This window comes from Phoca vitulina, unplaced genomic scaffold, assembly GCF_004348235.1.
Source record: "Phoca vitulina isolate PV1807 unplaced genomic scaffold, GSC_HSeal_1.0 scaffold40, whole genome shotgun sequence".
In the NCBI taxonomy this organism is placed as follows: Eukaryota; Metazoa; Chordata; class Mammalia; order Carnivora; family Phocidae; genus Phoca; species Phoca vitulina.
Genome location: NW_022589743.1, coordinates 15231463 through 15245237, shown reverse-complemented (window position 1 = coordinate 15245237; position 13775 = coordinate 15231463). Strand labels below are relative to the sequence as shown.

General features: G+C 39.0%; 1 protein-coding gene across 9 annotated transcripts in view; it reads left to right on the top strand.

The window, feature by feature from the left end:
- The window catches only part of ACACA (acetyl-CoA carboxylase alpha), a 279886-nt gene that overhangs the window by 192685 nt on the left and 73426 nt on the right, over positions 1-13775 (top strand). For all 9 annotated transcript variants that reach the window (XM_032428663.1, XM_032428660.1, XM_032428658.1 and 6 more), the window contains 2 exons: positions 8617-8886; positions 12572-12669. In XM_032428663.1, the coding sequence (XP_032284554.1) occupies positions 8617-8886; positions 12572-12669 (368 nt within the window). The remainder of the gene's footprint in view (positions 1-8616; positions 8887-12571; positions 12670-13775) is intronic.

Genomic DNA, 13775 nt, shown 5'->3' with positions numbered 1-13775 from the left:
GTGTAATGTTATTTTCAGGTGTAGAATTAATCATTTACATACAACACTCAGTGCTCACGACAGGTGCCCTCCTTAATCCCCATCACCTATTTACTTTGCATGTAACTTTTCTCAGAATTCCTTCTGAGCGACTACTATTGATATTGGAGATTTTTCAACAGGTGGATTAGTTCCTTTGACTCTTTTCATTATTAGCAAACAGAGGCCCAATGAACTTGAATGACTGAAAATCCTAATGCATCCATTGGCCGACTACAGAATTTGTGGAGGGCTCCTCAGTCCCCTTCAAAAGTCAGTCCTAGAGATAGCCTTTAAACAAAAGAATGTACTTGCCAGCATTTTTGTACACCTTAAGTTTTAAGATTTTACTGAAAAAAGATGTGATATAGTACCCTATGTCAAGAAACTTTACATCAGGACAGCAACAGATGACTCCAGAGGATGAGGTGTAGCGTGAAGCATCAGAGTTCAACATTCTTTTATATGATTAATGGGCAAGGCTTCCTGAACTGTAGTAGGCCAACTTGCTTAATTTCCATATCATCCAATTACTCCTATGCCCCATTTCTCAAATACCACTGGCTTGTATGTGCTCTATTGCATGTTTTTTTAAAAAATTGGTATGTTTACTAAAAGCATTGTGTGTATATGCATAAAATTACTGTGGTTTCATGTTTATAAATATTGCGGGGAGAGATAATTCCCCTGTTCAAAATTATTGTTTCTAATCTTCAGTAATATTTTCAAGAAATTACCTCTGGGATGAAATTTTTTTGCTCCAAAAATGGTATTTTTCTTACCCTTTTATCGCTTTTTGGAAAGGTTGAGGTAAGTTTGTTCAGCCATTTTTGAATTATCCAAGCATGAAAAAGAGTTTTTCAGCTGTTAAGAAAATTGTTTTCAGCTCTTTTATGTGATTCATACAACACTAGGCAACGGAATATGATATCCAGCAGATAATACAATATGGAAAGGCATTGACATTTTTTCAGCATGGTTTTTCTGAATGGCACAAATTATGTCAAATATCGTATTGCCTTGTGGTTTAAAAAGGCACATTTTAACACCCATACAATATTTTTCACCATTCCATCAGATAATGTTTTTTTCATGAGATTCTAATACGAGTTAATATTGTAATTATTTTTTGATAGTATCTAACTAAAAGTGAAGATTTAATATTCCACACAAGATACAAAAGGGGAAGAGGTTGAGGTGCCTGCATGGTGCAGTCAGTTAAGCATCTGACTCTTGGTTTCGGCTCAGGTTATGATCTCAAGGTTGTGAGATCGAGCCCTACGTCGGGCTCCGTGCTCAGCACGGAATCTGCTTGGGAATCTCTCTTCTCTCCCTTTGCCCCTCCTGCTCGTGCTTGCTTGCGTGTACATTCTCTTTCTCAAATAAGTAAATAAATAAATCTTTAAAAGGAGGAGGCAACACTTTATTATGTATCTATAAAGGATTTTTCATTCAGATTTTTTCACTGAGTCTTGGTTTTCTCATCTTCATGATGCAGATAATGCTTAGGTCCATTTCAGCTCTAACGCTTTAGAATTCTTTATATTGCTGCTCCAGGGCCTTGCAGGATGGTCCTCTTCCTGGCATTAGCAGTAGTAAAACAATAGCTATGGGAGGGTTTGCCAGAAAATTTCAACTTTTAGACTTTTAGCATGGAAAATAAAGCTTTAACATATCAGCCACAGTCTAACCTATATTTAAGTCCACAGAGAAAAATATTATTACAGCTGAACTCAGAGTGAGGAGATATAAGAAAGGCAACCATGGCAAAGATAATTCTTTTACTGCTTCCCACAGCATAGCTACAGTTGATGGATGCTTCTTACATTCTTAAAAACATAGTCCTGTCCTGTTTTGCCCCTTAGCTTTCTCCCCTCAAATTTATTGGTTGAGCTTAATATTAGTATTTTGTTTTGTAGTAACAGCAGCTTTTGAAAGTGTGCGTGTGTGCGCGTGTGCACGTGCGTGCGTGTGTGCAATTGCACATTCTCTTCACACTGATAGTACAATTAATGTTGATGTCAATTTTGGTGTTAATTTTGGGTCATGATTAGTGTTGACACTTCGTGTCAGACTAATGGCATTTATGGGCACCATCAGAATAAATGTTAATATTGTCATGTTTTTAGTATCTGTTATAGTAACATTAAAGCAAGGTCCTCCCAGGAGAAAAAATACATGTATGGATAGATAGATAATGCCTTTCTGTGTCGCTGGTGTTACTCAGCGAGAAAATGACATCTCAGGGCAGAATCCTAATCACTGTTTGGAGCATCAGAAATAATGATCACCTCTGATCGGGGGTTGTGAATAATTCATTCGGTTTGATTTTCACATCCTGTCCAGTGATACTTTTCAAACCAAATGTGTTTCTACAGGAAAATAATGGTCCCACTTCTTATGGAAATACTGTGGCACAAATCATTTTACCCACATAAAAACAGTTAAATAAGACTGTTCTCTTCTGCTTGCTTTCTCCTCCCCATTCCCTCCTCCCTCACTTGCGTGTGTTTATTCCAGAATCAGACTGTGACCAAAGAAATATTTTCTTCCTTAGAACTTGCATAAGGCAGATATTTATTTCTGCTCATCCTTTGCTTATTCACATTAACTCTTTTGATCCTCTTCCCTTTTTTCATTTTAATTAGTTTAGGTTGATAACCCTAAACCTAAGAAACCTGCTATTCGGAGTATCCTGTTATCAAAAATCATCTGAAATTACAGATTTTTAAATGATTTATGGCTATATTAATGAAAACATAATTGGCAGGAAGTGGCTGGAACCACTCGGTAAGTCAGTGGTCAGGAAAGAAGCTTGTGCGCTACCTGGGCCCCGGAGGCCGAGTCTGAACCTCCTTAGGCCATAAACCCACCCACTCTGGCATACCCTCTCAGGCTGCAGCCCTCAGTCCTGGTTTCACCTCCATCAAAGCACTGGAGGGAGAGAGAAGCTGGAGCAAGGGGATTCAGTGGTGGAATTTCCTTTGGTTATTATTTTTCAGTTAATGTACTAGGCATCTTGGGCTTAGGTGAAATCAGTGAATGTCACATTCCTAATACATTGTCACACTTGTGTATATATGCTTTTATAGTGATTGCAGAATTTCCAATATAAAGTCTCCATTGTATGTATAATATAGATAGACCCATCTGTATAAAGTAATTTGACTGAAAAACTTACAGTGTCCTAATTAAATAGGGGGAGAATATGACTGTCTTCTGAAGTAATGACCCAATCCTCTGAGACAAAGCTATTCTTAGGTAGCATATTTTGAACCATTTCTCCTGAATGTTGTGACCTTTTTTTTTTTTCCCTCCCTCTTTCTCTCTCTCTGTCTCTAAATCTAACAAGGGCAGGGGGAAGCGTTTCTCAACCTACTTCTCATCATCAGACAGAAAGTATTTTGCATTCGGAAACCATTTCCAGTATCAAATTCAATTTTGTCAAGTGATTAGTTGAGTTTGGTAGAGAATAATTTAAAAACACAAAGCTGGAAATGGCCATGGTGCTTCTGCACTGGAGGAGAGCGGTTGCTATTCTCAAGTTGCAAGCCCTCTTCCAATGACTATGCATCGCAAGGTGGATTATTGTGTTACATGTCTTTGCAGCTGTTACAGACCCGCATCTGTTGACACCATGTGTTCCTATCCCAGGCTGCTAGAAGAAATAGGGGAGTGGGTGAATTGATACCTTGCCTGCCTATCAGTGCGAACGTCCTTTTATGTACATATGTTTGTAAAGCTCTTTAGCCCCCTTCAAGATGAAAGGCTCTGTATAAATATAAGCTTTCGATTTTAGTACATGTTTGTAATACATGTGGTACAGTCCTAAATATGTATTTAGCTGATAGGCACTGTTCTTGTCTATTGTACAAATATTGACTTTAAAAGTATAAATATGTATTTAACCAGCAGACCAGAAAAACACTGAAGCAGTTACTTCTCAGGTAGAGATATTAATATTGGATAAACCTATATATACATATGTTTACATTCTACTACATCATTGCAGAGCATTTCTTTTTTAAAAATGAAATGATAGCCCCAACAAACTAAGGCAGTTCTTGATATTCTCCCTTCGAGGTGAGTCTTGATTTTTAATTTTCATGCGTTTCACTCTCTCCTTCTAACTTTATATAAATATGATCTGTCGCGGTAAGACTAAAATGTAGAGTCAGCTTTTGTAAAGTATGAGAAATCCTTAGGCTGGGGAGATACTTTTCCCTTAAAAAAATTTTTTTTATTATGGTACGCTAAAGTAGAGACAATAATATAAGTTTTCACGTACCTGTCACTCAGTGAAGAGCTATTTGGTAGTCTTTTCTTAGTTCCTTTTAAAACAAATCGCACTGACATCTGGAAGCCTGGAGAATCTGAAGAATAAGGAAAAACTTGAGAATAAAATGTAGTAGTAAGACCCACTGCTGTGACCGAATAAAGGGATGTCTCATGAAAAAAAAAAAAACAAACTTAAATCGCATTGACAATTTTATAAACACATTAAGGAGAATTTAGAAAATAGAAAAAAACCCCACACAATCCCATCATTCTAAAAATAATTATCATCCCATTTTGCTATGTTTTTTTTTTATTTCGTCCCCCTCCTCCCAACACGCCTGTAGATACAGTGTTGTAACACTTACTGTGCACTTACTATGTGCCACGTACTGTCTAAGGCTTACCATGGATTTGATCCTGACAACAGACTTTATAGAAGAGGTTATTATTACCCCATTTTACTCACGAGGAAGCTGAGGCACATAGAGGTCAGTAACTTACTTAAGTGGCTAGAAAACTGACTGAATCTCTATTCTGTCAGAGTCAGATTCTATTAGATTCACATTGTCCAAATCTGGCTTCTGAGTCTCTGTCCTTAACCACCACACTGTTTTGCGTCTCATAGTTATTATGGTATACAGACAAGTTTGTTATACCACTTCTTCAAATTTAGTATATCATGGGCATTTTAATATGCTATTCGTGGTCTTCATAGCCATCATTTTGTAAGGCTGTACAGAATACTAATGATGATCTTATGAGCCAATTTACTTCCCTCCAAAAGAAGGAAAAGTTTTTATCATGACATTTATTTTTTAACTGTTTATCTTAAAATATTTTAGATTTATAGAAAAGTTACAAAGATAGTACAGAGAGTTCCCATATACCTAATGTTAACATCTTACATTATTCTTGTTACTCAAATGATCTTTTATGTAGGCTGAAAGAGGTGTGTTAAAATGTAGCTAAATAAAACCATTAATTTTTCTAATGTTGACGTTTTGTATCACCATGGTATAATTATCAAAACTTAGAACTAACATTGGTACAATACTAATAAGTAAAATACAGACTTTGTTTTGGATTTCACCAGTTTTTCTACAACTGTCCTTTTTCTGTTCCAGAATACCACATTGAATTTAGGTGTCAATGACATTTATGTTTGTGTTATAATTGATGTTCATCTTTCTATATTGTTTCTGCTAACTGCAGTGGCACTAGTCTGGAATATGCTTCCTTAATTTCTCTAGTAAAGGAAATTATGTGAACTGTATTTTTAAAAAATAAACGTACTAGCTATAAGGACAAGTTCTATACCTTAGTTTTCTCAAGGCAATATAACAGTTGCTTCTGAATTAATAATTAATAATTTGAGAACTTTTTATAATTGGAAAAATTGAGACTATATGAAGTTAAGTGATTGGTTCAAGATTATATAGCTGGAATAAAGCTGAGATTTGGACCAAGGTAGGATGATATTCCCCAGACTAACCTCTTATTGTCAGTATTTGTCCATATTTAGTATAGTACAGCTTGTGATAGATGTTCAATTAATGGTAGCTATTTTTCTTGTTATTTTTTAAAAAATAAAATAGTTGAATGATGTTTAGGACTGTTATTCTGTGATCCCTAGAGATAAGTCATAGACAGTGTTCTAAGCCCTTGGTGTTGACTATTTTCCAAGAATCATTTAAAAAATGAAATGACTATGGAACCAGCAAATATTTATTACTCCCATATTATGTGTTGGGATCCTGCTAGGCACTGGAGGAGATGATATAATGGTTTAGGCTGGCAAGCTAAAAACGGTCCTAAGCAATATATGATTAATTATCGAGTGAATTCTCTACATGAAGGTCTTAGTAGGAGATTGGAGAAGAAAGGGGTCACGTGAGGCTAGGTAAAGCTTTACTGAGGAAATGGAATTTGAATGAATCTTTTTGGAATGGGTAAGATTTGGATAGACTGAGAGGAGAGAAAGGGGCAAATTTTGTATGTTGAAGTTAATATAATAGATTGCCATTTGGAGTAATTGATTGATCAAACCCATAGACATTGTTAGTTTTTTATGTGTGGGGACATTGAAGCTCAATAAAGTTATTTTTCCAAGGTCACACAATTAGCACGTGATAGGGCCTAGATATGGATCGAAGTTAGTTCAACTCCAAAGCCCATCTTCTCCATTATGTGCCCTATTGTTCAATTAGCAATAAAATCTAAATTTCAGTATAAGTTGAGCAATAGATGCTTTCTTGGATGTTTATCCATTATGCTCACTCAAAACTTAATCTCTTCTGGTAGGGAGTCTGACTATACAAAGGCTGAGATAGCACTCTCCATTCTGTAATGGTACTTTTTAAAGGAGGAGGGAGGTGGTCGATGAGGAACACACTTTGGAAAGACATTGATAAAGAGTAGTGTGTTCTTGGTGCTGCTGTGTTGACACCTAATTAGAAGTCAATATTGCAAGCATAATGACCTAGCCAATTGCTGAACTGACTGCCCAAGTGACACAGTTAGAGTCCCCAGGTAATAACAAAAGATAAGAGTATTATTTGCCTGCCCAGTGCCACACAGACAAGATGTTTGCATTAGCATGCAAATGCTGAAGTAGATTCTTCAAGGCTTGTCTCTAAGCTACTTCTAGCCTAGGTGGCTAAGGTTAATATATCATAAAATTTGGTGTAAAACCCAATCTTCCTAACTACAAATGCATTTAGAGGAAATAGCTTTTCCTTCCTGAAAAACAAAAGAGATGTTAGGTTAGAGGGCCACGTGAGAAGGCAGGTGTAAAATATTTCTCCCCACACAGGCATTATATTAGCCAGCTTCTTAAAAATCATGACCAAAGTTATCCCGATATTTGCAGTTTCTCTGTGCTATATTTTGGAAGATCTGTTTCTCCTTCCTTTCTGTGTCTTTAATGAGCAGATAGAGTAATACCTTATCTCGTAAGGTGATTGGATTTTTTTCTGTGTATTATATCCATTTTGATTTGTATTTGGCCAATGGTATGATATATTAAATAGCTTATATTTACCTGTGGGTGTTTCATATATATATTTCTTAATGCTGAGAATCACAAATAGCTGTGTGGAAAGCTTCAACCAGCCTGATTACAGTGGATGTGCAATTGGATTGAGGAATGTGTACTCAGAGCTTATGATCACTGGCCCGGTTGAGTCTGGGTGATGCATGTGGCTTTCCAGGGATGCTGCTATTTACATCTGTTAATGGCCCTTCTTGATGGCCGGCTCCCCAATGAGGTGATATGCAGCAGCCTGGGGATGAGGGACCAAGGCTGCAGATGTGGCTGGGCTCCATTAGGCAGGACCAGGAATGCTCGTCTGGTAGGCTTTGTGTTTGGGAGCAAGTGGAGGGGGTGGGAGTGTGGGGGGCGGGGGAGACAGAAAGAAATGGGAAAAAAAAAAGAATGGAAAACATTACTTATCTGGGTATAGGGAAACAGACAGGCAGGCATGAAAAACTGCAGCTGTAACTGGGAGATGAGTGAATAGAAAAGAAATGGAACTAGCAAATAAACAAGTAGAAGGATTGACTAGATCTCATATAGAAGGGGATTAAAAGAAGAGAGGGCTGGGAGGGTTTGGGAAGAGACATGTCACCCCTGCCTTTTGAGTCAATATCATTTGTGTGGCTGGTCAGATGCTACTGAACAGAGAGTAGAGATTTACATATATCGTTCCTTGCGTGCTTTGGTTTTCTGGTGCTGGGAGAAAGTGGCAAGAGATGCTCCCAAGGATGCAGTGTTAAGCTCTAGTGAATTCTTGCAGAAATGGAAGATACCTAAAGCAAGCCGGTAAAGAACACTGCTATTACTCCTGTCAAATGCTAGAGAACAGTAAAAGGATCCAGGATCACAAAAGTGGTGTAGTTCATGGCAGGTGATTCTCTTGCCGCTCTCCTCACATGTGTAAGAAGTTTTTCAGAAAGACTCTCACAGAAGATGGACCTAGTGTCTTAGTAGATAGGGTAGTAAATTAGGGAGTTTGGGATTTAATTCCCTGCACCATGGCATTTTTCCACGTGTATCCTGAGTGCATTTAAACTTTGGTTTTTCTATCTTTACGCAGATTGAAACAACTGTGAAATACATAGTAAACCAACTATTCTCACCATAACCTAGAGAAGTGTGCTAGAATGTTTGTTTTAGCTTCCCACAGGAAACTTGGCTCTTCAGCACTAAATATCTTTACATGAAGGCTGTGTCTGAGGTATAGTCTGATATATTCAGGGAACCTGAAAAAAAATTCTGCATGTAAGAAGCTTCTATTTATTTGCTTCTCTATGCCTTTGCAGATTGGCATGGTAGCTTGGAAAATGACCCTTAAAAGTCCTGAATACCCAGAAGGCCGAGATATCATTGTTATTGGCAATGACATCACATACCGAATTGGGTCCTTTGGGCCCCAGGAGGATTTGCTGTTTCTCAGAGCTTCTGAGCTTGCCAGGGCAGAGGGTATCCCACGCATCTTTGTAGCAGCCAACAGTGGAGCAAGAATTGGACTGGCAGAGGAAATTCGTCATATGTTTCACGTGGCCTGGGTAGATCCTGAGGATCCTTACAAGGTACAGACTAAGCAAAGATAAAACTTCAAGACAATACATGGTTGTGTGTGTGTGCACATGCACGTGTGTGTCCACACGAATAAATAGGTTGGGGGAGAGGTAGAGGTTTAAGTTCAAAAGTCAGGACTTACAGTGAGCCATAACCATGTTGGAGACAAATTGTCTCTCAGTATATTCACCTAGTTTTTTTTCCTCCAGCTTTGAAATAGATTGCTGTTTTCTTGGGTTGAACACAAGAGGAAATAGATATGCATTCAGCATGAGACATGCTAAGCCAGAAATATCTATCTTTAAACTATTGCACTGTGGCTTCCAGAACTTATGGTCAGTCATTTACAAAAGCCCTTATATCCTCAGCTTCTTCTCTGATTGTTCTCTACTTGAAATCTGCCTGTCCTCTAAAGACCCTGCTTTCCCTGTAGCCCTCTTAAAGAGTGACTGGTATCTCTATTCTCTCTTTCCCTGTCCGGCTGAGCCTGAAGAGGCAAGAGTGTCTTCTTTGTGCCTCATCACTGCTTCCAGACCCTTCTGCCACACTGTTCTCTCTGAAAACGCCCATCTTCGAATCTCATGTCATCAGACTGTGCTAAACCACCACTTACTAGAGTGATCTCCACCTCTTTGGTCACTCCTCCTCATTCTTTGCATGTTTTAGTTGCCGGCACATTGTCACTTGCTCCAATACAACGAGCCCTGTTGCAGTTCTTGGTGACTTCTATATCCATGTAGATGATCCATCCCATAATCCAGCCTCTTAAATCCTTGACTTTCTGTCCTCCGCCCCAGCTCAGCCTCTTCTTCCCCATGATCTTAATTTCAACCATCCCTTTCTTTGCCTCCATCCTCCTTACATCTTCAGCTTACATTCTATGGTCAATCATAGGTTAATCATTATAATCGTATTATAATTACCACCTTCCCTACACCCTCAACTCTCTTTGCTTCTCTCTTCATTCTGCTTTCTCTGTCTCTTTTTTTTTTTTAAAGATTTTATTTATTTATTTGAGAGAATGAGAGAGAGAGCATGAGAAGGGGGAGGGTCAGAGGGAGAAGCAGACTCCCTGCTGAGCAGGGAGCCCGATGCGGGACTCAATCCAGGGACTCCAGGATCATGACCTGAGCCGAAGGCAGTCACTTAACCAACTGAGCCACCCAGGCGCCCTGCTTACTCTGTCTCTTTACAAAAACCTTGTTTAAATCCAATATTCTCCATTTACTCACATATGTGAACCAGCATAGCTGGATGCTGATAGAGAAAAATATCCAGTGCTATAGACTGGTCTTACTTTAAATTCATTTATGAACCTCCCAAATGACAATTTCACATCTTCTCCTCTCTCCGTAAACTTCCAAAACCCTCTTGCCCCATCGTCCCTCTTAGCTGACAACCTTGCTCCCCAATTCACTGAGGAATTGGAAGGAACAAGAAGAGGGCATTCACAAGCTCCCACATATCTGCATCTGTGCCTTTATTCTCTGCATCACCCCTGTACTTTGGATGAATAGTCCCTGCTCCAATCTAAGGCCAGTCACTCTTATACGCTTAACCCTTTCCTTCTTGCATCCTCATTTTTTCCCTCTACTAAATCTACCCCGTTACCTCACAAATAGCACTCCATTCACTATCCTTATTGACAGCAAAGCTTCTTAAAAGCATTGTCTTCTTGCTATCTCCAGATACTCTCCTCCCATTCCTTTGGAACCCACTTCAGTTAGGCTTGCACCTTCACCAGCCCACTAAAGCTGCTTTGTCAGGGTCACCATGGATTCCATACTGTGAAATTCTGTCACGACTCTCAGTCTTCATCTGAGTTATTCAGTGTCTCAGCAGCCTTTGACACAGCTGGTCACTCCTTCATCCTTGAAATACTTTCTCCTCTTGGCTTCTAGGCCCCAGAGTCTCCTTTTATCTTCCTAAGTGCTCCTTCTCAGTTTCCTTCACTGAGACATCTTTTAAATGTAAGAGTGTTTCAGGGGATGATGGAAATATTCTATATTTTGATTGTGGGGGTGATTTCCCAAGTATCCACATTCGTCAGAACTCATCACACTACAGTACTTAAAATCAATGAATTTTATTGCATGTAAATTACGCTTTAATAGAATTCATATTAAAAGTGTATGGAAATTGTTAGTGACTGTTTCTTTTTGGGGTGATGGAAATGCCCTAGAATCAGAGAATGGTGATGGTTGTACAACATCAGAATATACGAAAAACTACTGAATTGTTCATTTTTAAATGGCCAGTTTTGGGGTGCTTGGCTGGCTCAGTTAGTGGAGCATGCGAGTCTTGATCTCAGGGTCGTGAGTTCAAGCCCCACATTAGGCGTAGAGCTTACTTAAAAAAATATGTCCAGTTTTGTGTTACATGAATTTTAACCCAAGGCCCTACATAGCTTGGCCTTCCGATACCACCCTCCCTCATTTCTTGCTGCAAACAGTCTCACTCCACGCTGGCTCCACAGGCCTGCTTGCTTTTTCTGGAACTGCATGAGGCACACTCATGCCTCCACACTTCTGCACCTACAGTTCCTTCTGCCTAGAATTCCACCCCCCACCCTCCCCACCCTGTCCTGATATCATCATGTTTTGTTTCCTTCTCTTCTTCAAGGCCTTACTCAAATGCCACTTTCAGTGAAGCCTTCCCTGCACTTTTCTTTCTACAGGTTCAACTCTTGCAATGCTCTTTTTTCTTTTCCTTAAACACTATTCTCATTAATATTATATGTTTTATTTATTTGTGTATTTTCCATCTCTTTCACTAGAACATAGTAAGTTCCATAAGGCTGGGAAATTTTGTCTGTTTTGTTCATTCCTGTTTTTCCAGTGTCTAGAACACTTGCCCATAAGAGGCACTCAGTAAATACGTGGTGACTGACATACTAATGACCCTGAGCACTACAAGGTTCTTGTGATAAGTCATACAAATTCAGTGACAGATTCATGTCTCTTGCATGTTGTGCTCACTGTGGGACAAATTCATTGAGTTAAACACTGGCATAATTTCTCAAAGTATTTAAAACGTCTTCTGCTGCTTGCTTACTTTTTTTTTTTTTGACTGCGTGACTAATTCACTTAAGTTCAACACTTATATCCTATAAACCTACTTTGTGAGTGTGTGTATAAATAATTACAAAAAGTATAATTTTTTAAATGTAAATAGGAATTACAAGTTGTTTATTGAAAACAGCAAAAGGCATGAATTCAGTGTTCACTGATGATTATCACTGCATAGAGTTCTGATTTTAATATTGCCTTCCCAGTTTTATGATCCTTTCAATTATCTCTTACGCATTTATATTTTGATGGTACTATGGATTTGAGAAAGTAAAGAATAGTACTCCAAACAGTTCTTTTATTTTGTGTTGATATCTTTAATAGAGGTGTCACAAAAGATCAGAAAATGACCCTTTAACCCAGATGAAAATGAAATGGATGGAATATCCTTGCAGTTGTAGCTACAAGATACCTTGTTTCAAGGACAGTCAGTGACTGGAGAAATAGGCACCTTCCATCTTTCAAAGGAGAACTATCTATGCTGGTGTTCCATTAGACAGTAACTCTAAGAAGCGATGTGGCAATTTAAAGCTAGCTTTGGGACAAGCTGTGTTATGCATGCTCTGTGGTGTCTTCTGGTTATGTGCTGATGGCAAATAATGAGTTAGAAACTATTTGTGCTCCACAGGGATACAAATATTTATATCTGACCCCTCAGGATTATAAGAGAGTCAGTGCTCTCAACTCTGTCCATTGTGAACATGTAGAGGACGAAGGAGAATCCAGGTAAGTATATATGTAGTAGAATAATTTGGCCATGGATTAAAGATAGGAGAGTATGATCATTTCTTCCTCACTGTGCTGCTGATCATGACCTTGAAGAGCAATGAAGATTGCTTGTTACATAATCTGCAAGTCTTAGGTTTGTATCATAGGTCTACCACTAATTAGCTGAAGACCTTATTGATTGATTGAGGTTTTTAAAGTTTTTGTTTTTTTTTTATTTGAGAGAGAGACAGTGTGTGAGAGGAGGGAGGGGCAGAGGGAGAAGCAGACTCCCTGCCGAGCAGGGAGCCCGATGTGGGACTCGATCCCGGGACTCCAGGATCATGACCTGAGCTGAAGGCAGTCGCTTAACCAACTGAGCCACCCAGGCACCCCGATTGATTGAGGTTTTTAAATTATGTTTATAATATGTATTCATTTTAGAAAAGTTGGAACATGTGAATAATTATGAAGAAGAAATAAAAACCAGTTACAATCCTACCAAAAGATAACAATTTTTTTTTAAAGATTTATTTATTATTTTAGAGAAAGAGAGAGGGTGCAAGTTCAAGCAGGGGGAGGGGCAGAAGGAGAGGGAGAGAGAGAAAATCTGCAGCAGACTCCCCGCTGAGCAGAGTCCCACATGAGGCTCGATCTCACGACCCTGAGATCATGATCTGAGCTGAAATCAAGAGTCGGACTCTTTTTTTTTTATAATTTTTATTGTTATGTTAATCCCCATACATTACATCATTAGTTTTAGATATAGTGTTCCATGATTCATTGTTTGTGCATAACACCCAGTGCTCCATGCAGAACGTGCCCTCCTCAATACCCATCACCAGGCTAACCCATCCTCCCACCCCCCTCCCCTCTAGAACCCTCTGTTTTTCAGAGTCCATCGTCTCTCATGGTTCTTCTCCCCCTCCGATTTCCCCCCCTTCCTTCTTCCCCTCCTGCTACATTCTTCTTCTTCTTTTTTTCTTTCTTAACATATATTGCATTATTTGTTTCAGAGGTACAGATCTGAGATTCAACAGTCTTGCACAATTCACAGCGCTTACCAGAGCACATACCCTCCCTAGTGTCCATCACCCAGTCACCCCATCCCTCCCACCCCACCCCCC